Genomic DNA, 21,090 nt, shown 5'->3' on the forward strand with positions numbered 1-21,090 from the left:
AGTAAAAATCGAAACTGATAACCTATTGGTCTAATCACTTGTGGTTTCATATTGGTTTCCGTTATGTGCTCTGGGTTGATCCTTTTTTAATCAAATTGTAATCTAACAGTTAACCCTGCTTTTTCTTTTTGGCAGGGTGAAGGGAGGATGTGTCCTTCAGAATTATTTTGTAATGTTTGATCATTTGTATCTCAATCATATTGTAGGTGTGGCTCTCTTAGACTCCATTGGGTTGCAAAGCAAATGATGAGAAGTGAAACTAATATGAGACAGTGATTTGGGTAGCCCCTGTTTTTTGATTAAGGGGACACTCCCACCTTTATTCTCCCTGGTAGAAAAAGCTTTTACTTCTCTACCGTTGCACATAAACTAACAGGAGACACAGGATCTGAAATGAAGTTGCCATATGAGAAAAGAAACGGGAAAATAGAGAATGATTAGGTTTCAATTTGCGATTTAGACCCGAAATCTATTCTGAGAATGCATACCAACGACAACATTAGTCTTCTGCAGATGACACCAAGAACCTCACTTTCTCATTACATTATACCTACAGAGTGGAAAATCAGAGGATAAGCATGTTTCTAATGTGCATTAAGGCTTAATCTGAGAGAGCATACACCGGACATCTGTGCTGCTGGGCCTTTCCTTGGGATTGTCTACGGTGCAGAAGCAAGCTATCTTAAGAACAAGTAGCATTTGCTCCTCGTACCCATTCCCCATCAGTTTCTCATCGATGGCCTTTCTTGGGTCATGAGAGGTTAAAACGTTCCTCAGCCACTTGACCAAACTCATCTCATCCGTCCCTTGGAAGAAATCATCAGACGGTAGTTTTCGCATCACTAGCACAGCCAATATCACTCCGAAGCTGAAGATGTCACACTTGTCTGTGAACTTTAAGGTCTGGTGGTACTCCGGAGCTATATACCCCACCGTCCCTGCCAAGTTGGACGTGGTCACGTGAGTTTTGGCATCGGGTACGGACTTTGCAAGCCCGAAATCTGCGATCCGGGGCTCCATTTCATCGTCCAGTAGTATGTTTGCAGGCTTCAGATCCCTATGGATAACGCGTGGGCTATGGTGCATGTGCAGATATTCCAGACCAGCTGCGATTCCCATGGCGATTCGATGTCTCACGTTCCATTCAAATTCCCTGGTCCCTTGCGATACCTGCTGCAGCACGTCGTGTAGGCTCCCATTCTTCATGTATTCATAAATCAGTAGATGGCAGTCTGGGAGGGGGATATGGGCCAGAAGAGGCAGGAGATTCCGGTGTCGGATTTGACCGACGGTTCGAATTTCCGATTGGATTTGCCGGAGTTTCTTAGTGAGTAACTTGCTTTCTTCATCGGCAAGCTCGGTTGCATCAGTGGGCTGTTGGGGTGGATTCTGAAGTATCTTCTTGATGGCTATGATCTTACCGTTGCTTCCTGGAAGCTCAGTCTTGTAAACTTCTCCGCATCCTCCATGTCCAATGAGCTCCAAGGAGGACAAACCATCTTCTTTCTCGAGAAAGGCTATAGCCTCTGCATCCTTGATCAAGGGGCTGAAGATCACCGGACCTGTGTCTTTTCCTCTGCCTTTGATGTATTTCAAGAGCAGTTTGAACAGAATCGATAGTGTTAACCCAGATAGCATTCCAACAGCAACACCGGGAAAGAATCCGATCATCCAACCTTTGAGATTTCTTTCTTTCTTGGGTCGTTTGTGGGCTGAAGAAGTCGAAGGAGATGGGGCCTCGGCAGTGGAGGATTTAGGTGATGGTGATGGTGAGACTGCACCGCCTCCTACGTGATAATTCGTCGTGGAATTCTCGGCCAATATGTAGCGCTTGGGGAGACTACTACTGGTTAAGGCCGTAGTCTTCAACCGGGGAGAGACCGAATAGCCAATTTGGTTCATTGCTGGGACGAGGCCTTGGAGATAATCATTTCCCGTAAGGTTCAGGTATCGGAGATTTCGAAAAGATCGAAGTGATTTTGGTATTCTTCCACTGAAAAGATTGTTAGCGAGGGAGAGGTGTTCGAGGTTGGGAAAATATCTTAAGAAGCTCAGGTCACCGGAAAACCTATTTGAAGAGAGATCAAGGGAGCGTAGACGTACTAGAGAGGACATCTCCGATGGAACTTTGCCGGAAAAGCGGTTATTCCGAAGGTTCAAAACCTCGAGGTTCTGGCAGTCAACGATATGGGGAGGAATCTGGTCAACGAGATGGTTGTTCGACAAGGAGAGCTCTTTGAGCCTAGACAATCGTCCGATGGAAGGAGAGAGAGATCCATTGAGGCCTCGAGTGTCCAGAAAGATCCGAGTGACTCGGAGAACCTCCAGCTGCAGCGGCGACTCAGTGGAGGTTCTCCTCTCACAGTGAATACCTGTGGTCTCATGGCAGGGATTTCCATTTCCTGAAGATGGAATATGGAATTGAGTGGGGAAACCAAAACCAGTCAAGAGTGTGGAGGTTGCATCCAAATCTGAAGGGTGGAGAATTAAATTTCCATTGACGACAAAGAAGGGACGAACTAAGGCCAGAAAAAGGAGATAAAGTTGAAATTGGGGGACAAGGGAAGCCATTACCGGACTATCTTGCAGCCCCCGGTTACTGAAAATTAAAACCAGAGACCCAAAGAGGATTTGGTTCTGGAACTTCGAGTCAAACTTCGATTAGATGTTTTCAATTTACTTGCATTTTTATAAACGGATCCGGCGTGGAAAACAGACTAACCCAACTATGCCGTATGCTCTGGGTAAAGTTTATCTATTTTTTTTTTTTTTACATAAACTGAAGATGAGAGTGATAGGGGTCTCTTGGGGTCCAGTCAACCCCGTTGGAGGGGATAGGCTGCTTTTCTGGGAGACAATGGTGAATCAATTTCTACGGGAGTAGGAGCTGATTAGTCAACAGATCATTGAGAACGGTTGGATCTTCTTCTGATCAAGACAACGGATAAACACATGATAAACTAGAAAACAATCTCATTTTGGGAAAAAAATCGTCTGTTTTTCTCATCCCTATTTTTCTTGTGTTCTGCTAGTTGCAGAAGATGACACGTGTCCAATTCATCATCAACGGTCAAGATTACATCCAGTTTACAAGTGAATTTGGTTTTTAACTCAATCTTGACCGTTCACTTAAAGTAATGTCACATGTCTGTCTTCTACAGGTAGCAAAACAAGAAAAACAGTGATGAAGAAAAACAGGCGATTTTGACCCCTCATTTTGCTGGGTTGCACAAACTTTCCTACTACTAGCCTCAACAATCAAGAAATGAAATCTTGAAGAGTATTTATGAATCTTTGACTATCACGTGGACAACAGGAAAGTTTTAATATATATCTCAAGTCGGTCTTCAAGTCTGTCTGGAAAGACTTATGTACAAACAAAATCTTAAGCAAAGTTAGAGGTTTGAACTGGGGACCTCTTAGTGAGTGTAAATTTTTTGCACTTTTTTTTTCTTTTCTTTTTTGGTAAAACAATATTTTTGCACATCATAGCTTGATTTCAACCTCATAAAAGTATTGGATCTATATTGGTCTCAATCAATACTGATATGAATCACTTATTAGATAAACCAATACCAATTACTTGAACCACCCCCTTCATTTGTGCCATCCTTCTACAGTGTCATTTTTTAATCAATCAATTTGAAAAAAAGTTTAATAAGGTAAAGATGAAATAGAGGGGTAATTTGGATATTTAAAAAGAACAGGGAAGAAAGAGATGTAAAAAACCAAAAATAGGAAAATATTAGAAGAAAAAATGAGTAAAAGATAGAAAAATTTGAGTAAATATAGGCCAGGTGTAGGAGATTAATAGTAAATTCCTTTTCATACTATGATTAATGTGTCATCTCACACTGGCAGTATGGGGAACTCTATCCCTACAGGTAATCGGTCTACACATGTGACACAGTCCGAAAACTCTCAGAAGTAGTCTTCAAGGAATGTTCATAGTCTTCCCCAACTTCAAGAGCTAGGCACTTAAACAAACTCTTAAAAATAATAGCAAACGTGAAACAAAATGTGAATTGAATTTTATAATGTTTGCTGGGTAAATTACAACTGAGGCACCAAACGTTTTAGATATTTTATGTTTGAAATTAAAATGGCCGAACATGCCTTTTTTTTTTTTTTCCTTACTTTCTTTTAATTTCTGACTCGACCGAACCCCTCCCCCTACCCCACTTTCCTTCTTTTTTCAAATCTTGATCAGTTTATACTTTATACAAGAAAAATTGATTTCTACTTTGGCTAACTAAATTTTTTTTATCTTCGCTAAAATCTCACTTCCTTCTCACATTCGTTGGAAACACGAGGTTTTGATGAGATTTTTTAACAATATATCAATGGAATTTTGAACCTTAGTATGATAAGGTGGGAGTAATTAATCGTAAATGAAAGAAAAATTTCTCCTAAATATATGCTAAAACTATGAGTATTTTTTTAAGGTGTCCCATAATAGTGATCATAGTCCTCAAGATGAATCCTCCATTCATAAACAACACCTTCGCAGAACTAACGAACAATAATGGGACTTATTAACTCAAAAATACAACCAACTTATTTGAACGATGAAAGGACAAAGACTTCCTTCCACTAGTACTGACCCTATTGGCTATGAATTATTGATTACGCAATAATTCTTTTACCTTATTTTGTGAAGGAGGTAAGTATTATGTTTCAAGCTGCTTAGGGCTTAATTTGAGAGAGCATACACCGGACATCAGTGCTGTTAGGCCTCTCCTTGGGATTGTCTACAGTACAAAAGCAAGCAATCTTGAGGACAAGTAGCATTTGCTCCTCATACCCATTCCCCATCAGCTTCTCATCGATGGCCCTCCTTGGGTCCTCTGAGGTCAAAATGTTCCTCAGCCACTTGACCAAACTCATCTCTGCCGTCTGTTGGAAGAAGTCATCCGACGGTAATTTTCGCATCACCAGCACTGCCAGCATCACTCCGAAGCTGTAAATGTCACACTTTTCCGTGAATTTTAAAGTCTGGTGGTACTCCGGTGCTATATAACCCACCGTCCCTGCCACGTTGGATGTAGTCACGTGAGTGTTGGCATCAGGGACCGCCTTGGCCAACCCGAAATCTGCAATTCGGGCCTCCGTTTCGTCATCCAGAAGTATGTTTGCCGGTTTTAGATCCCTATGAATGATACGTTGACTGTGGTGCATATGTAGATATTCCAAGCCAGCTGCGATTCCAGTGGCGATTCGGTGTCGCACTTTCCATTCTAATTCCCTGGTCCCCTGTGACACTTGGTGCAGTAGTTCTTGTAGGCTCCCATTCTTCATGTACTCGTACACCAATAGATGACAGTCCGGCCGGGGCACATGGGCGAGAAGAGGTAGGAGATTCCGGTGTCGAATTTGACCGACGGTCTTGATTTCCGACCGGATTTGACGGAGCTTCTTAGTGAGGAACTTGCTGTCTTCTTTCGCAAGCTCAGTTGCGCCGGTGAGCTGTTGAGGGTGAGGTTGAGGTTGAGGTTGAGGTTGAAGTATCTTCTTGATGGCGATGATCTTGCCGTTGCTTCCTGGAAGCTCAGTCTTGTAAACTTCTCCGCAACCACCTCTTCCGATGAGCTCCAAGGAAGTCAACCCATCTTCTTTTTCGAGGAAAGCTATGGCCTTGGCGTCCTTAATCAAGGAGCTGAAGATCACTGTACCCGAGTCTCTTCCTTTGCGTATGATGCATATCAAGAGAAGCTTAAACAAAATCGATAGTATAAACCAAGATATTATCCCTGTAGTAACACCACAAAATAAGCCGATGACCGAACTTTTGAGTTTTCTTTTGCTTGTATGATGTTTGAGGAGGGATGCAGAAGGAGATGGAGCCTCGGCATTGGATGGTGACGGTGCGATTGCAACGCCTCTTATTGGATGATTACTCTTTGAGGAATTCTCGGTCAATATGTAGCGCTTGGGGAGACTAGTGGTTCTGGTTTTTGTCTTCAACCTGGGGGAAGCGGAATAGCCAACTTGGTTCATTGCTGGGATGGGGCCTTGGAGGTAATTATTTCCTGAAAGATTCAGGTATTGGAGATTTGGGAAAGATCTTAGTGAATTTGGTATTCTTCCATAGAACAGATTGTCCGCGAGGGAGAGGTTCTCAAGGTTGGGAAAATATCTTAAGAAGCTCAGGTCACCGGAAAACCTATTTGAAGAGAGATCAAGGGAGCGTAGACGTATAAGGGAGGAGGACACCTCTGATGGAATCTCCCCGGAAAAGAGGTTATTCCGGAGGTTTAAGATCTCAAGCTTCTGGCAGTCAACGATATGGGTAGGAATCTGGTCAACGAGAAGGTTGTTCGACAAGGAGAGCTCTTTGAGCTCCGATAACCGTCCGATGGAAGGAGAGAGAGATCCGTTGAGGCCTCGAGAGTCCAGGACGATTCGAGTGACTCGAAGAACCGGCGGAGATTCAGCGGAGATTCTCTTCTCACAGTGAATACCTTCGGTCTCATGGCAGGGATTTCCATTTCTTGAAGGTGAAATATGGAGTTGATGAGTGGGGAAACCAAAACCGGTCCAGAGTGTGGAGATAGCATCCAAATCTGAAGGATGGAGAATTAAATTGGCTTTGACGACGTAGAGGGGACAAACTAGGGCCAGGAGAAGGAGATAAAGTTGAACCTCAATGACAGAGGAAGCCATTGCTGTGGCTATTTTGCAGCAGCAGGGGGCGCTTCCAGGCTCGCCGACGCCGGCCCCTGGGATTCAAAAGATTGGGCTCTCCACTTGGCACTTGCGTGTCAAAGGTATTTTCCCGTTTACATGATCTCCTTTTTGTAAACTGATACCGTGTGGCGAACCTAACGCCTGGGAACTGGTCTGGAGTCAACGGAATTGTTTTTTTTTTTTTTTTTTTTTTTTTGAGAATTTACCGTCACTCCTGTGGCTTACCATAACTCTTCTATCTTTTACATTTTTACCGATTTTCCTCTGTTTTTTTATTTTTACATCTCTTTTTCCTTATTCTTTTTAAATACTTAGATTGTCATTTCTTTACACTTATAACATATTATATTTTTTTCAAATTGATTAATTTAAAACATGGTTTGAATCAAACCACTTCAAGTTTTGTCTCATCTAATCATCAAGGATATTGACATAGTTGATATGTCTTTAAAAATATTATTTATTTATTATTATTTTTTTATTTCATCTCATTCAATCATCAAGGATGTTTATTTATTATTATTTTTTTATCTCATCCATCATCACAAATTTAGCAATCTATTTTTTTATCGATATTAAATTGGTATCGGTCTCAACCAATCTAAGGATTAAAAAAAATTAAAAAACATGTGGTACTCGATTGAAACATATGATACTGATATAGATATAGATCAAATACAAAATTATTCTTATTTGAATTTATAATATCCATGATGATTGGATGAGACAAAACTTGCTAGTGGTTTGGTTCAAACCATGTTTTGAACCTTAATCAATTTGAAAAAAAATATATATATAATATGTTAAAGTGAAAAGAAAGGGTAATCTAGGTATTTAAAAAAAATAGGAAAGAAAGAGATATAAAAATAAAAAAATAGAAAAGTATCAATAAAAAAAATAAAAGATAGAAAATTTTTAGTAAATATAAGCCAAATGTGAGGGAGTGATAGTAAATTTTTTTTTTTATTTTTTATGGAATCTTGAATAATCAGAATCAACATTAAGGTCGTTGGTCGTTGGTAGACTACTGATAACGGTAGGAAAGAATAGATATTAATGTCTATATCTTTCTTTGAATGTTCTTCGTTGCTTCATTACCTTTTCTTTATCTACAAAAGTCTTGAACGCATTTTTGAGGAAGCAACACAAATGGGGACCCCCACGTTTTTTTGATCTTTAAATGGGTCTTGACTCTTGACTCTTGACTTGCCAAATAAAAATAAACCTTAATACCCTAAATGATTGGCAATGTTGTAATTATTTTGTATACTTAAAAATTTTAATTTAAAAGTCAATCCCATCATTAAACGGGATGGAATCTTAATTTTGTGATCGTTTAATAAACAAGATGGTTTTTTGGGATTGACCTGTGAGTCCAGAACCAATTAGGAATTGTCCAAATTATCCAAAATGGTTCCTATCAAGGCTCGAAAAGATGAAATTGGGTCAAGATCATAGTTAGCAATAATGAAAATGGCAAAAAAGCGGAAACGGACAGTACAGATTATAAATAGTAATTTCTTTTGAATGATACGGTCAAAAAATCAGAGAACGGTAAAAATAAAAAACCAGACAGTAAAGTTTGTAAACGTGTAGATTTTAAACAAATAGGACTAAAAAAACAGTAGTATACTCATATAATTTAAGGAATTATTATATGAATATCTACATCTAGTGTTCAAAACAACTACAATATCTAACATTAATGCCTATACATCCCAAGTCTCATTATAAGTTTTAAGACATATCATTGAATATCATCCAACACCAACTCTAAATTCATACACCACACATGCCCAAAGTCTTATTGAGCAATGTGACTAGGTTATGGTGTAGTTTATTGTTGTCAACATAGTCAACACACTCTCGAAGTGATATATGTTCAGGTAGAGTTAGGAGTAATCATTTTAGAAATATTTTTCAGCAAATACGTCAATTTATAGCTCAATTTCGAGGTCCGTGAATTGAATTTGAGTTGAAGGTTATATAATAAAAAATATAGTCCATTGTGTTAGCTTCAAATTGGTGAAAGAATCAGATCATTAGATTTCAGGAGAGAGATATATGGTCAATTAAGTAGACATTATGTTAAAAAATGAGAACGTGTTTAAAACTGGAATGCTTGAAGTTTGCTATTTTTTTTTAAGTATCTTTGGGAAACATACAGCAAAATGTGTTTTAAACAGTAAAACACGTTTAACTGTTTAAACGTGATATATGTTCAGGTAGAGTTAGGAGTAATCATTTTAGAAATATTTTTCAGCAAATACGTCAATTTATAGCTCAATTTCGGGGTCTGTGAATTGAATTTGAGTTGAAGATTATATAATAAGAAATATAATCCATTGTGTTAGCTTCAAATTGGTGAAATAATCAGATCATTAGAGTTCAGGAGAGAGATATATGGTCAATTAAGTATACATTATGTTAAAAAACGGAAACGTGTTTAAAACTGGAATGCTTGAAGTTTGCTATTTTTTTTTTAAGTATCTTTGGGAAACATACAACAAAACGTGTTTTAAACAATAAAAAATGGAAACACGTTTTCCATTTTAAACGTGTTTTTGCAAACAATGGACTCAAGATCCATCAAGGCTGATCAGATTTCGTTCTAGATCAAATAGATTGAAAATTATATATATTTTTTAATTGTTTACCTTTTGTCTGTATTGATCCATCAACTCATGAACACCACATGAGTTGTTCTCACAATTTAACTCTTCTATTTTATACCGTATTGTTCAAATTTAACCGATTGAAATCATTTTCGTTCTTGAAAAGTTTGATTTTTTCTTTTTTCTTATAACACTTTTTATTCAATTTTTAAACCGTTTTAAATATACCATATCGAAGGAATTTTTTAATCCGCCTGGTTTCAGGATAATTCCATTATCCTGAGCTTACCATTGAATCTAATTTGGTGGACACTCATACCTGATTCAAAGTTTTTATATTTAAAACCAATCATATTGTCCTAACCTAAAAAAAAAACACAACCATATTATTTCTATCAAAAGAGGAAATTTTTATTTATTTATACCCTTAGCGTGATTACAGCATACACGGAGGGTTTTGCTCACACAACACTCATGCCATAGGCTATACAACAAGTGTAGTCATAAACTCATAATAGATATAGTAATAATCATATGTCGTAGATGTAGGATTGCGGTAACGGTGATGATGGAGAGGAGCAGCTAATCAGTGCAGCAGCGGTACATGACAAACTTTTCCATAGGGCGGCCACATTCAGTACAGGCAACCATCTCAGGGATCCTTCCCATACTCCCTGGTAGGACTAAGCGACTGCAGTGATGCGCGGTGTGCAACAATTGAAGTTGATCAGTTAGTGCTGGAATGAAACCCTTATTGTCAACGTTCTCCTTCCACGCATCATACTTCAGGAAACAGTTCAAGATCACATCCCCCTTGGCTTTGGCCATGTTTGCCGATCCCTTACTGATCAACGCCCATCCTTGCTCGCTGCCATCGAAGGTGAGCATTGTCATGATCTCTTGCATTATGCGATCGTTTTCGATGGTCTTTCCATGCTGCATCTTGGAATGCCACATGCTTTCCAAGCGGATCCAGAAGAACCAGATTGATGTCAGGTCTGGCCAGCAATGGCTTAGCTTCTCTGTGGTGATGATGCTGATATTCCTCCTCACTCGCTCCCTTGGGTTACTCTTCCCCACATATATCATCTCGAATGGGATACGAGCTGCCTGTGCCACCAATTTTGCTGCCACCGTGAATTTCCTTATCCAATCTATGTCTTCTCCTCCATATAGGCAGATGAATCGTTCTTCCACCATCTGTTACATACATCAAGAATCAATATAATCCAATTGTATTAAGAAGAAGAAGAAGATTAGCTAGGACAGGTATATATATATATATTTACCCAATCGAGTACGTGTTGATCAATGCCATCAACCAAAAGTTCGAGTCTCCAGGTTTCTTCCCTCCAAAGGGCTTCCTCCCTCATGCTGGTGAAAGGGAAGGCAAGGCTTCCCCATATCCACATCATGTGGAGGGCATTGGGGTTCACAACCCTTCCTTGTATGTCCAAAACGACCAGGATTGGCTTCTTGTTGAAGTGCCACATATCCTTGATGTACTTAACCACTGCTGGATCAATCAAGGAAGGGTGATGCACTGAGTACCATGGCATGTTCACTTGCAATCGCTCAAACTCTCGCTGTTTGGCTTCGGTCCATGGAACAGTCCTATCCACCACAGGGAGCCACACCACTTCATATTGAGACTCTGGCCTAGTTGGCTGGTCACGAGACTCCCTGTACATCTGTTCCATAATTGATAGTTCTTCTTGGGAGATGTCCAGGTCCGATATCAGCAACAACACATTCTTCCTTCGTAGTACCTCAACGCCAACCTACAAAGTAGTAAGTGAGTCTTTAATGGTTCAATTTAACTAAACCAAACCTTCAAGTAGAAACTAGCATAGAGACAGGGAAGAGAGAGAGAGAGAGAGAGAGAGAGAGGAAAACCCTTCTCTTAGTGGAGCCCTCAAGAAGCGGCTGCATATCATCCTTGGCGTAAATCAATGCCTTGAGAATCTTCATGTTGTCAATATGGATCGTTTCGAAGAGTCGCACCAAGGTGGTATAAGCTTCGATGCTTTTCTTCTCATCTACATGTACACCACCACGATGATATCGTAAAATGAAAATTCTGAACATGAATTTAATCAATTGAACTCAATTCAATATTAATTCACTCACCAATGTGTTGATAACAAAGAGTGAGTTGCTTGGTGAGGTGCTCATGTATGTTGTTGACCTTGTGTGCTAAGCTGGACAATTCCCAAGCTTCAGTTGTTGATGGAATATAGCTGAAATTTGTAGTTGTCATAGTAGAGATTTAGATTTAAGGTTTTAGAAAAAAAAAACAACAACAATAATCATAGGGAATGGACAATGGAAAAGGAAGAATCTGGCATACTCGTGACCCAAGCCAATAAGACCAATAATCTGGGATGCACAAGCGACAACGCTCCTGATCGTCCAATAAACAGCAGTGGGGATGTGGGTAGCAGCCACTGACATAGGTGGTTGGTCGGGGGAGATGTACTGATGTGGTAGCTCATTGAACTGGACAATGCACTTTGTCACGTCGAGCATGGCCTTGAGAAGTAACCTCAACGCATCAAACCTAGGCCTTAACATCTCGGATTGCTCAAATATGTCAGGTAATTGCTTAAGCAACGCTATCGACTTAGCCAATGGGTTAGTCACATAGAGTTCTGCCACTAGCATGAACTCTCCATAGGTGACGGCAAAGGCAGCCAAGGCCAGCACCACCTTCGCATCCCAGGAGAAGCTTGATAGGGTGTTGAACAGTGCCACTGTTGTCGTGTGGGCATCCCCACCCCCTGAGCACTTGCACGATATCTGTCATAGTCAAAGGAAAAGAGCAAATGTTTCAATTTCAATACTTGCGAGTGCCTACATGTGGACGTTTTACATAAGAGTTGGAGTATGTTTTATCTAACCTCGCTGGAGATCTTATGTATAGTGTAAGCCAATGCTTCAAGCATGCCTACGAAGGCAGCCTCTTGGGTCCTTTCATCCAAGCTATCCATTGTGAAGTAACTTGTGGGGCCTATGGACATTTTTTTTATCATACGAAGCAATAAAAATGTAAAAAAATATAAGCAAGAATGAAATAAGAATATTAAGACAATAAATGTTAATTTACTTGAAGGGCGCGATCATAAGTTGGGGCGGTGGTGGAGCGCTGAAGGATTTCTTCGATAAGTTGGAGAAGGGGCCTGACTTCTACCTCACGGCCATCGTAAGCATGAGTACCCAGGATCTGTTTCATCATCACATTGTCGTCTGAGGTGGTGAACATGTGTCGTTCACTCCTCATCCTCTGCGGCTGCGTCTTCGGTGCATATGTGTAGGAAGGAGCAGGGGTAAGAGGAGCTGCCGGGGCCTGTACCATATCACTGAACCTCACATGTGGCTGCTGCTGCTGCGGCACCATTACTTCTTGTTGCTGCTGAGGCATCATCGGTGGCTGTTGCTGCTGCGGCATCATCAGTTGTTGCTGCTGTGGAGGCGGTGCCATCAGCTGTTGTTGTTGCTGCGGTGCTTCAGTTGTTGTGTTGCTGCTGCTGCTGTGGCACCTGAGTCGGCGCCGTCAGTTGTTGCTGTGGTTGCTGAGGATAAATTGGTTGCTGTTGCTGCGACATCTTTGAAAGAGGAGTAGAGCTTGCCATCGTCCTCAAGTGGGTTTGCTTCTTTCTCTTGTGTAGAAAGAACTTGAAGATGAGGTGTTCGGTACATAGCCTGAGCCAAGTACCCACTTATATAGCCATCAAAAGGAAGGAAATCTGTCTGCGTGTATCTCGTGTTACTGGGTATGGGGGCAAATTTTGGAATAAAGCTATGAATCTACTTCTTTACTTCCATATTGGTCTACCAATGGTCCCACAAGCTCAATCTTCATTCTCTTTCATCTGATTCCAATCTGGACCAATCGTCTTCTGGACAAACGGTCTGCCAGCAAAAGATAAAATTATTCTAGACAAATGGGGTGTATCCCACACATATGCTCCAAAGTGGGTGTCAACGGCCTGTTCCGTTCGGTCTTGGTTTGGCTAACCTAAGCCGAGGGGTGTCAAACGGTGCGGTTTGGGTTATTCGGTTTAGTTCTGATTCGGTTTACATTTTGATAAGGTGAAACCAAAATCGCACCGGATAGGACTAAGGTGAAATCAAAATCGTTTTCATCCAGTTTTGGCTTTAGTGGTTTTTAATCGGTTTTTGTTATTCAGTTCATCACCTGTTTACGTGGATTGAGGGCATTTTCACCGCTAAGCTGCCGACCCCATTGGTAATATAAAGTAAGGTTAACAACTTCATTGTCATCAACAATAACAATATTTGTTCATTTTATATAATACATATAATATATGAACACTCCAATTGGCCCCCTTCATTATTATATGCTATATAATTATACATCATACATTAGGATTGCCATGGCCCAATCATGATCGAAGTTGGACTAGGTTTTAAAACCCGAATCGAAAATCCAAGGTGTTGAGATGTTTGGCATTATAATTCAATGCATAGACGAGAAATTGAACCGAAGACCATGCATCTATCCACACAGTCCCAAGTTCGCTCGCCCTAACCATCTGAGCAACTCACAAATGGATTGCTATCTATGATCTTGAATGTGCTTCATATATCATTGGTTTTGAGTTGAACCTCCAAATGGTTTTCCTGAGCTATTCCATTTTGTTTAACATGGTTTATCTAGATCGGATGATCTTCTTCTGGTGCTTTAGCTACTGCACAGAATAGATGACAGGGGAGAGCAGGGCTGACCCGACAGGGGAATCTCCAATGCCTAAGTCAGATATTTCCACAACAGATGCTTAAGAGAGCTTTTCCAGTAAAAGAAGTGATTGATCCCCCATGATGAAGACTTACCTTGGTATTTATAGGCTGTTGATGGAGGAAGAATGGGAGACGATTGTGAAGAGTCCTTGAGGGGAGTGGCTCTGTGATTCTGGGAATATTCTGGGTCCTAGGGTATTCCAGAGGAATATTCCCCTCTTATCTCGAAAATGCCAACCGTGTGAGGGACAGATATCTATGATGACGTGTAGCGGATAGAGTCCTATCCTTGTGAATAGGGACTACGTTCCTTGAATGTAGGTGTGGATGAAAGCACGTTTCTAAAAACCTTGTTGTTGAAGTCGGGCCTCAGTGACGGCACGACTTAATGGAGGGCCAAGGTGGTAGCACAACCTGATGGAGGGCCGAGGTGGCAGCACGGCCTGATGGAGGGCCGAGGTGGTAGCATGGCCTGATGAAATGCTGAGGTGGCTGCTCGACACGAGGAGAGGCCGAGGTGGCTGCACGATCTGATGAGATGCCGAGGTGGTGGGTCAGTCTTCTATTCAGATTTGCATACACGCTTCAGCCATGCTAAGGAAGGGGACATATTTTGCCTCATCATCTAGTTTACCCCCAGCCCAAAGAAAAAGTGTGTTGAAGTTCCTCAAAAAGATAAAAAAGAAGTTTGTGAAACCCCCAATTTAAATAATGCCTAGTGAGATAAAATCCAGAACTTCCAAAGAACACTCCTAATGGGCTGCTAGCCTTTTAACGTTTGGGCCTCCATAATAAGGCCGAGGTGGCAGCACGATCTGATGGAGGGCCGAGGTGGTAGCATGGCCTGATGAAATGCTGAGGTGGCTGCTCGACACGAGGAGAGGCCGAGGTGGCTGCACGATCTGATGAGATGCCGAGGTGGTGGGTCAGTCTTCTATTCAGATTTGCATACACGCTTCAGTCATGCTAAGGAAGGGGACATATTTTGCCTCATCATCTAGTTTACCCCCAGCCCAAAGAAAAAGTGTGTTGAGGTTCCTCAAAAAGATAAAAAAGAAGTTTGTGAAACCCCCAATTTAAATAATGCCTAGTGAGATAAAATCCAGAACTTCCAAAGAACACTCCTAATGGGCTGCTAGCCTTTTAACGTTTGGGCCTCCATAATAAGTGATGGTGGGGCGATCATCTAATTACTACATGAATATGGTCCACAAAAGCCTAAAATGGACGAACCATGAACATATCTCATAATTCCACCATAAGAGGTTGTATCTTCATCAAGGGAACCAATGAACCATCACAATGGAGGGCAAATTTGTTTTGCCAATTTTCCACTAGATCTTTGAATTTGATGAACCCACAAGACTGGCAATTCCCATTTTTCCACAAGAAATTTATTCCAACATTTTCCAGTACTCCAAATAAAATTATAGCTTTACGTCAACTTTAATATCTCGCACAATCAATGGTTTTGTTCTAGTCTTGTTACGAAATATCCTGGAATTTCTTTCCCTCCATATCTGATTAATACTTGAACAGAAAGCAAGTTGACCCCTAAATTCTTCCACCACCCATGTAGCCTCCATAATGAGATTATGACCCTAGCGACTTACGTTAGAATGCAACCTTTGGATATTTTCCCATCTCTGTGACGTAAAGTTGCAGTCATAGAAAATGTGATTTCAATATCCATACCAGCTCAAGATAAGTTACAAAATCAGGCAATTCAAACATTCCAATTATCCAATTGAACAACCGTTGGCAAGGTATCCACCAGACATCTCCAAGTAGTGAAAAACCGTCCAACATACCTACTTATTGTATACTTTAATGGGTTTACATAGTAATTCTCCCTCCGACAATCGTCCTTGGGCAAAGTTTGTGTGGAAAAAGCATGCTGGACTGTACTAACTTTCAAGCCGATTTTTAGTACTGAAGAGACTATTAGATGTAGCTTTCCAAATCACCGCACTAGGCTCAGAACAGTGCTTCCTCATAATATCCTTCGGTTGCCCCCACATTCTAGAGTTGCGATAAATGTGATGGCCTAAGATACCACTCTTTTTATCTCAAATGGTTTGCACCAAAGCATCATAGGGAATCCTATTGCCATATCTATTAACGAGCACACTTACAAGATGCCACCTATCCAATCAAAGGCTAATAAGACATCCATTATCAATAATATGTTACACCATTGGTTTCTTTTTTTTTTTTTTGTTAACAACGGATATCCAAGTCTTTAGCCTGACTAGTCTCGCGGATCCATACTGATTCCACAACTGTATAGAGATGGAGAAAGCATAGTTAGTTGAGTTTCTTTCTAAACGGAACTAAAAATCAAACCCAGTTGAATACTTCTTCTGTTGAATGAAAGTTTAGAGACCCATCAACATATTTCAAAGGCCTGATCCTATGGCGGTTGGAGGGCTTGGAAATCCAGGTTGATCTAATGGGCTTGAGCCAGCCCATAGTGGTCCAAAATTTGGGCTCATTTTTTACGCCCATAATGGGCTTTGTTCTATAGGCCAAGCTTATTAAACTTACAGCCTGGGTCTTGGGCTTGGCATTGCAGGTCTACCGACTATGGCTTCGTTTGGTTGTAAGGGAAATGCAAATTTTTGATCTAAAGTGAAATTTTTTTCCCAAGAAAAATAAATTTTAGATGTTTGATTGCAAGGAAAATATATTTTACATGTAAAAACAATTTCAGTTATATAATAAATTTCCCATTTTATTTCCCCACCAAAATAGGAAGAAAAAATAAAACCCTACTCTCACGATCTCTCTCTCTCTCTTTCTCTCTCTTTCCTTGCTCACAAATCTCACCCTGCTCATGGCAGACGATCTCTCTCTTTCACCCTGCTTGCAATTCTCATCCTAGACGATCTCTCTCTCTCTTCACTCAGAGCCACAAGCAATAGATGTACTTCAAACGAAGTTGAATTTCGAGGACAACAAAGGAGGCATTTGTCAGTCATCTAAGAAGACTCCATAAGGAACCAAACCAAACCAAATGTAATTAAACTCTTCATCTGAGTTTCAATATGAGACTCTGCCATGGAAGTTGCAAGAAACAGTAATTTCACTTCACTTTTGTTGCAACCAAACAACTCAAAAGGGGGAAAAAAATTCCTTCCCCTCCCTTCACTTCACTTCACTTCCTTTCCCTTTCCCATTTCCCTTGTAACCAAACGCAACCTATAGGACTTGTTCAAGCTATAAGATGGGTTGATACCAAACGAATATATCTCAAATTTTTTTTTCTAAAGAAAACCCTCATAGCAACTTTCGTTAAAGGGGGGGGGGGAGAGAAGAAAATCCTTGGGCAGTGCCAACAAGTACAAGGTTAGGATCAAGTTTCTTTCACATATGGTGAAGAGAGAATCTCTTAATCCATGGACTCTAATGATTGAATGGGATTTCTAGAATAGCTTAAAAGGTATATTGGAGGTCCCTAATCACTAGATTCCCTTCGCAATGATGAAGAAGAACTTTTGCCCTGAAGTTAATATAATAAATCAGTATAATTGTGAAACCTATATATACATCATAGATCATGGCTGTGACATAAAAAATATTTAATCGCTAATAATAATATTACATCAGGAAGTGATGTGGATGTAGAGAATATTTTCAAAGAAACCTCCACCACAACACCCGGATCTACTAATTGTTCAAATTAGTATTTTATAAGAAAAGTAGTTTCATAGTTTAGCTTATCCTTCATACCCCAATATAAAGAAAATAAACAAGTGAAATCTTCTCTTTTTTGTTTTTTTGGTAGAAACAAGTGAAATCTACTCTCATTGCATGTTTGAGTTTGACTAAGCATGTGGGTAATCTGTTCATAATCTTAAAAGTTCTAAATAACGGATCTAATAAGAAGCATGCATATAGAATCTCTTCTACTGAAAAGTTGCCTCTTCCCTTGCTTATGGGTTTGTGCTTCTTAGGCAGGGTGCAATAAACTTAGCCAAGCATACTCTTAATTAAAGTTTTGAAAAAAAATTTAACAACAACGACTAATAATAATAAATTTTGTATTACTCTAGTACCATTTTCATATATATCTTTAAAAGATTGCAAATCTATATAACCTAAGGAAAATGATAAGCAAATTTTGTTGGCGGGTAGGTGGGCTCAATGTTTTTTATTCATACGTCAAATTTCTACCCAAATAAATTTAGCCAAGTAGAAAAATAAAGTTTTATAAATCCACTCCAAAATGTATACTTTATGAAATGATTGATAACAAACAACTAAAAATACAAGAGAAAATGTCAATACATGGAATGATATATGATTGTATATATTTAGTTTTCCTATTCATCCAACAATCATAGCCGCCACAATAGTGAGCTTTGGAATCTTTTATTTTATCTTCACATTTTTAAAAGCCATGTATCAATGGTCAAAGGTAGTTTGTGCATTTTTAAGAGCCATGTATCTTTTGTTTTGCTTCAATTGTTAAACAATATGGACATGAACATCATCTTTGAGTACAAATAAAATAAGGGGTTTTGCGAATATGAACCTGCCATGGTACCGAATTTTTACAATCTTTCTTCACCATGGGTTAAGAAAAATTAGGTCCGGAGAAGAATAAAATAAGCTACGTCAAGTTTCTTTTAATTAAACAAAGTTTGGAGCTCTTATTGATTCAATATATCAAATTTTCTTTTAAACAAGGTATGAGTTTATCAATTAAAACCAAGCTCTAATATGCAGACAACTTTATAGGCATTAAGCATGATCCCTTGCCATTCCTACTTCCAAAGGTGACTAATATTTTAGAGATCTAAATGGGACCGGTTAGATTCCCTGTCCACATTAGTAAAAGAATAATAATGATCAGGTTTGTCATACCTACTTAATCAGCCAATTTGGTTGTATTCTCAATTTCTCCATGGATTGGCTGATCTTTTGTTATAAATAACGTTATTGAGATTCCTGGATAGAAAGAAGGAATACAAGTGAGTTGCTTTAATATTAGTAATCAAGGATTGAAAATGAGGTATTGTCCCTAAAGGTAGGGATCAAATATTTTAACCAAGAACCAGTAAAAGAAGAAAAGAAAAGAAGAAGAGGGGAGCATATGCTGGTGTTGTGCATAGATTCGAAAGTCGGATCGAAGGGGTTTTGGTTTAAGTTGGTTCACACTTCAGAACAATTTTGATCAAAGAATCATAATTTGATTAAAGAAGAGAAAAAAAAAAAATTATTGTTCGAAAGTTATAACATAGATCTGAATCATTCATTTTCATTCTACCAAAAAGAAAAATCATCTATTTTCACAAATTTTCTTATCTGAACTATTTGTACATTACTCAAAATTGAGAGAACGTAAATATTAATAATTAGAGTTTTGGCATGCGTGCATAGACATATATAAGATGCATATTAATTCACCGAGCGATATATGATTGAAGGGTAGAACTATTTTATAACTAAAGTGGTGATCAAAGACGAGAACAGTCCTTGTTAGGTACATCAAACCAAAAAAGAGGACAGTTTCAGTTTTTTATTCCGGTTTGGTCTGGTTTTTTAAACTAGGGTGGCTTGTGTTTGTTATGGGGAAGGTGGCATCTAAGATTTGATATGTGTGGCTCCCTTGGGGTGTTTAATATAACGTGGAGCTTAGACTAAATGAAACTCCACTTTCCAAAGTAACCTCACCAAAATTAAAGAAGTTCCACTTAGGTGATTGATTGATTCTTTCTTTACACGATAAAGAGTATTTGAATTGACTCATAACCAATCAGCATGAGACACTATCCTGATCAGTCCTTGTACTCTATTGCGTTCGCATTGAACCCTCCCATTTGACCACTTTGGGTCTTCCTTCTATTTTATACAAGTAAAGGGCAAGTCATAGCCAATATTTCTTGTCCAATTAAGGTTATTGAATTTGAATTGGATCTGGATCGGATTGAACCGGTTTCAATTTCTATTCAATTGGAATTAGCTCAAACCCTAGAAATCCTGCAAGGAGAAACACATTTAGAAATCCAATATGGTTTTGATTTCGATTCAATTGTATGACTAATCAAGATATCATTAATTTTATATGGATAAATTTTTATTTTTTTTTAGGACGAGGAGAAACATATTTAGAAGTTAATTACATGATGTTCACAAAAATTTAAAAAACATTATTGTGTGGTAATACTAGATTATAGGGACAACATATCACATATGTGCAAAGTTTGAGCTTTATTGAATATTGATGATGGTGAATAAAAAAATAAAGGACAATATTTTCAACAAAATTCTATGACCCGTTCGTCTGATTTTCTTAGTTAACCTTCTATCCTAACAAATAATATTCATAACCAATTAAGCATGTCATATTGCCGCATGAAAAATCCAATTTTATTTTTTATACATTTCTAAGCAATAAAAAGGAATTAAATATATTCATTGTAGGATTTATTTTCTTTATTTGTCCCAATTGACCATTGATTAAGTTTCACCACATTAGTTTGGGTTTGATTGTAAATATGGAATATTTGCTCCCTAATTGATTGGCCTACTTTAATAGGAGATGATCATTATGTTATTAAAGGAATTTAGATCCCCTTGTATAGTTACGTATTAATTTCACCCATTAGAGAAGTACATTGAGAAAATACTAAGGAAAGAAACCTACCTTTGGCCACTGAAGAAGAAGAAGAAGATTGCTCATTCGTGCAATAACGGCATCAAGGTTGCGTCAAGTTCCATTGAAAACAACATGTCTTCGATGGTGAATATCGTTTCCCCCTCTTGTATTGAAACGATTCATGGTGTATTAACAAGACCATTAATATGATTTAAAAATTATGATACTATAAATTCCATCATTCATCTCTACTTCAGTCCTCACAAATATAATTGTATAATGACTACATAAAAACATAACCTAATCAAAATCTCTTTTACACTTTCACGCAAACATCCACTTCATGGTATAGTTTTGAGTAGGTAGAGCTTGACATTAATCCATAAAAGATGAAAGAAAGAGATACTGATTAAGACCTTAAAT

At 39.0% G+C, this 21,090-nt stretch overlaps 3 protein-coding genes across 3 annotated transcripts; all 3 read right to left on the reverse strand.

Moving 5' to 3' along the window:
* Positions 1–468: 468 nt before the first annotated feature.
* On the reverse strand, positions 469–2,874 carry LOC122075241 (leucine-rich repeat receptor-like serine/threonine/tyrosine-protein kinase SOBIR1). The gene has a single exon (XM_042640200.1). The coding sequence runs from the start codon at positions 2,569–2,571 to the stop codon at positions 595–597; it is 1,977 nt and encodes a 658-aa protein (XP_042496134.1). The 5' UTR covers positions 2,572–2,874; the 3' UTR covers positions 469–594.
* A 1,602-nt stretch (positions 2,875–4,476) lies between these two features.
* LOC122077514 (leucine-rich repeat receptor-like serine/threonine/tyrosine-protein kinase SOBIR1) lies at positions 4,477–6,886 on the reverse strand. Its single transcript, XM_042643472.1, has one exon. It carries the CDS (start codon positions 6,661–6,663, stop codon positions 4,687–4,689), a length of 1,977 nt encoding a protein of 658 aa, XP_042499406.1. The 5' UTR covers positions 6,664–6,886; the 3' UTR covers positions 4,477–4,686.
* Positions 6,887–9,691: 2,805 nt separating this feature from the next.
* Positions 9,692–13,000, reverse strand: LOC122075745 (protein SIEVE ELEMENT OCCLUSION B-like). The gene is made up of 7 exons (XM_042640890.1): positions 12,408–13,000; positions 12,203–12,336; positions 11,653–12,101; positions 11,433–11,542; positions 11,199–11,341; positions 10,592–11,083; positions 9,692–10,502 (listed from the first exon to the last, which is right to left on the reverse strand). Exons 1-7 carry the CDS (start codon positions 12,781–12,783, stop codon positions 9,885–9,887), a joined length of 2,322 nt encoding a protein of 773 aa, XP_042496824.1. The 5' UTR covers positions 12,784–13,000; the 3' UTR covers positions 9,692–9,884.
* Between the last annotated feature and the right edge of the window lie 8,090 nt (positions 13,001–21,090).

The sequence above is a fragment of the Macadamia integrifolia genome, chromosome 4 (genome assembly GCF_013358625.1).
Source record: "Macadamia integrifolia cultivar HAES 741 chromosome 4, SCU_Mint_v3, whole genome shotgun sequence".
Classification (NCBI taxonomy): domain Eukaryota; kingdom Viridiplantae; phylum Streptophyta; class Magnoliopsida; order Proteales; family Proteaceae; genus Macadamia; species Macadamia integrifolia.

Coding starts and splice junctions, on each gene's coding strand:
- LOC122075241 (XM_042640200.1), bottom strand. CDS start 2,571: ATGGCTTCCCTTGTCCCCCAATTTCAACTTTATCTCCTTTTTCTGGCC.
- LOC122077514 (XM_042643472.1), bottom strand. CDS start 6,663: ATGGCTTCCTCTGTCATTGAGGTTCAACTTTATCTCCTTCTCCTGGCC.
- LOC122075745 (XM_042640890.1), bottom strand. CDS start 12,783: ATGGCACCGCCTCCACAGCAGCAACAACTGATGATGCCGCAGCAGCAA. Junction 12,337..12,407: donor TTATGATCGCGCCCTTCAAG/TAAATTAACATT, acceptor TTTTATTGCTTC/GTATGATAAAAAAAATGTCC. Junction 12,102..12,202: donor TACATAAGATCTCCAGCGAG/GTTAGATAAAAC, acceptor TGACTATGACAG/ATATCGTGCAAGTGCTCAGG.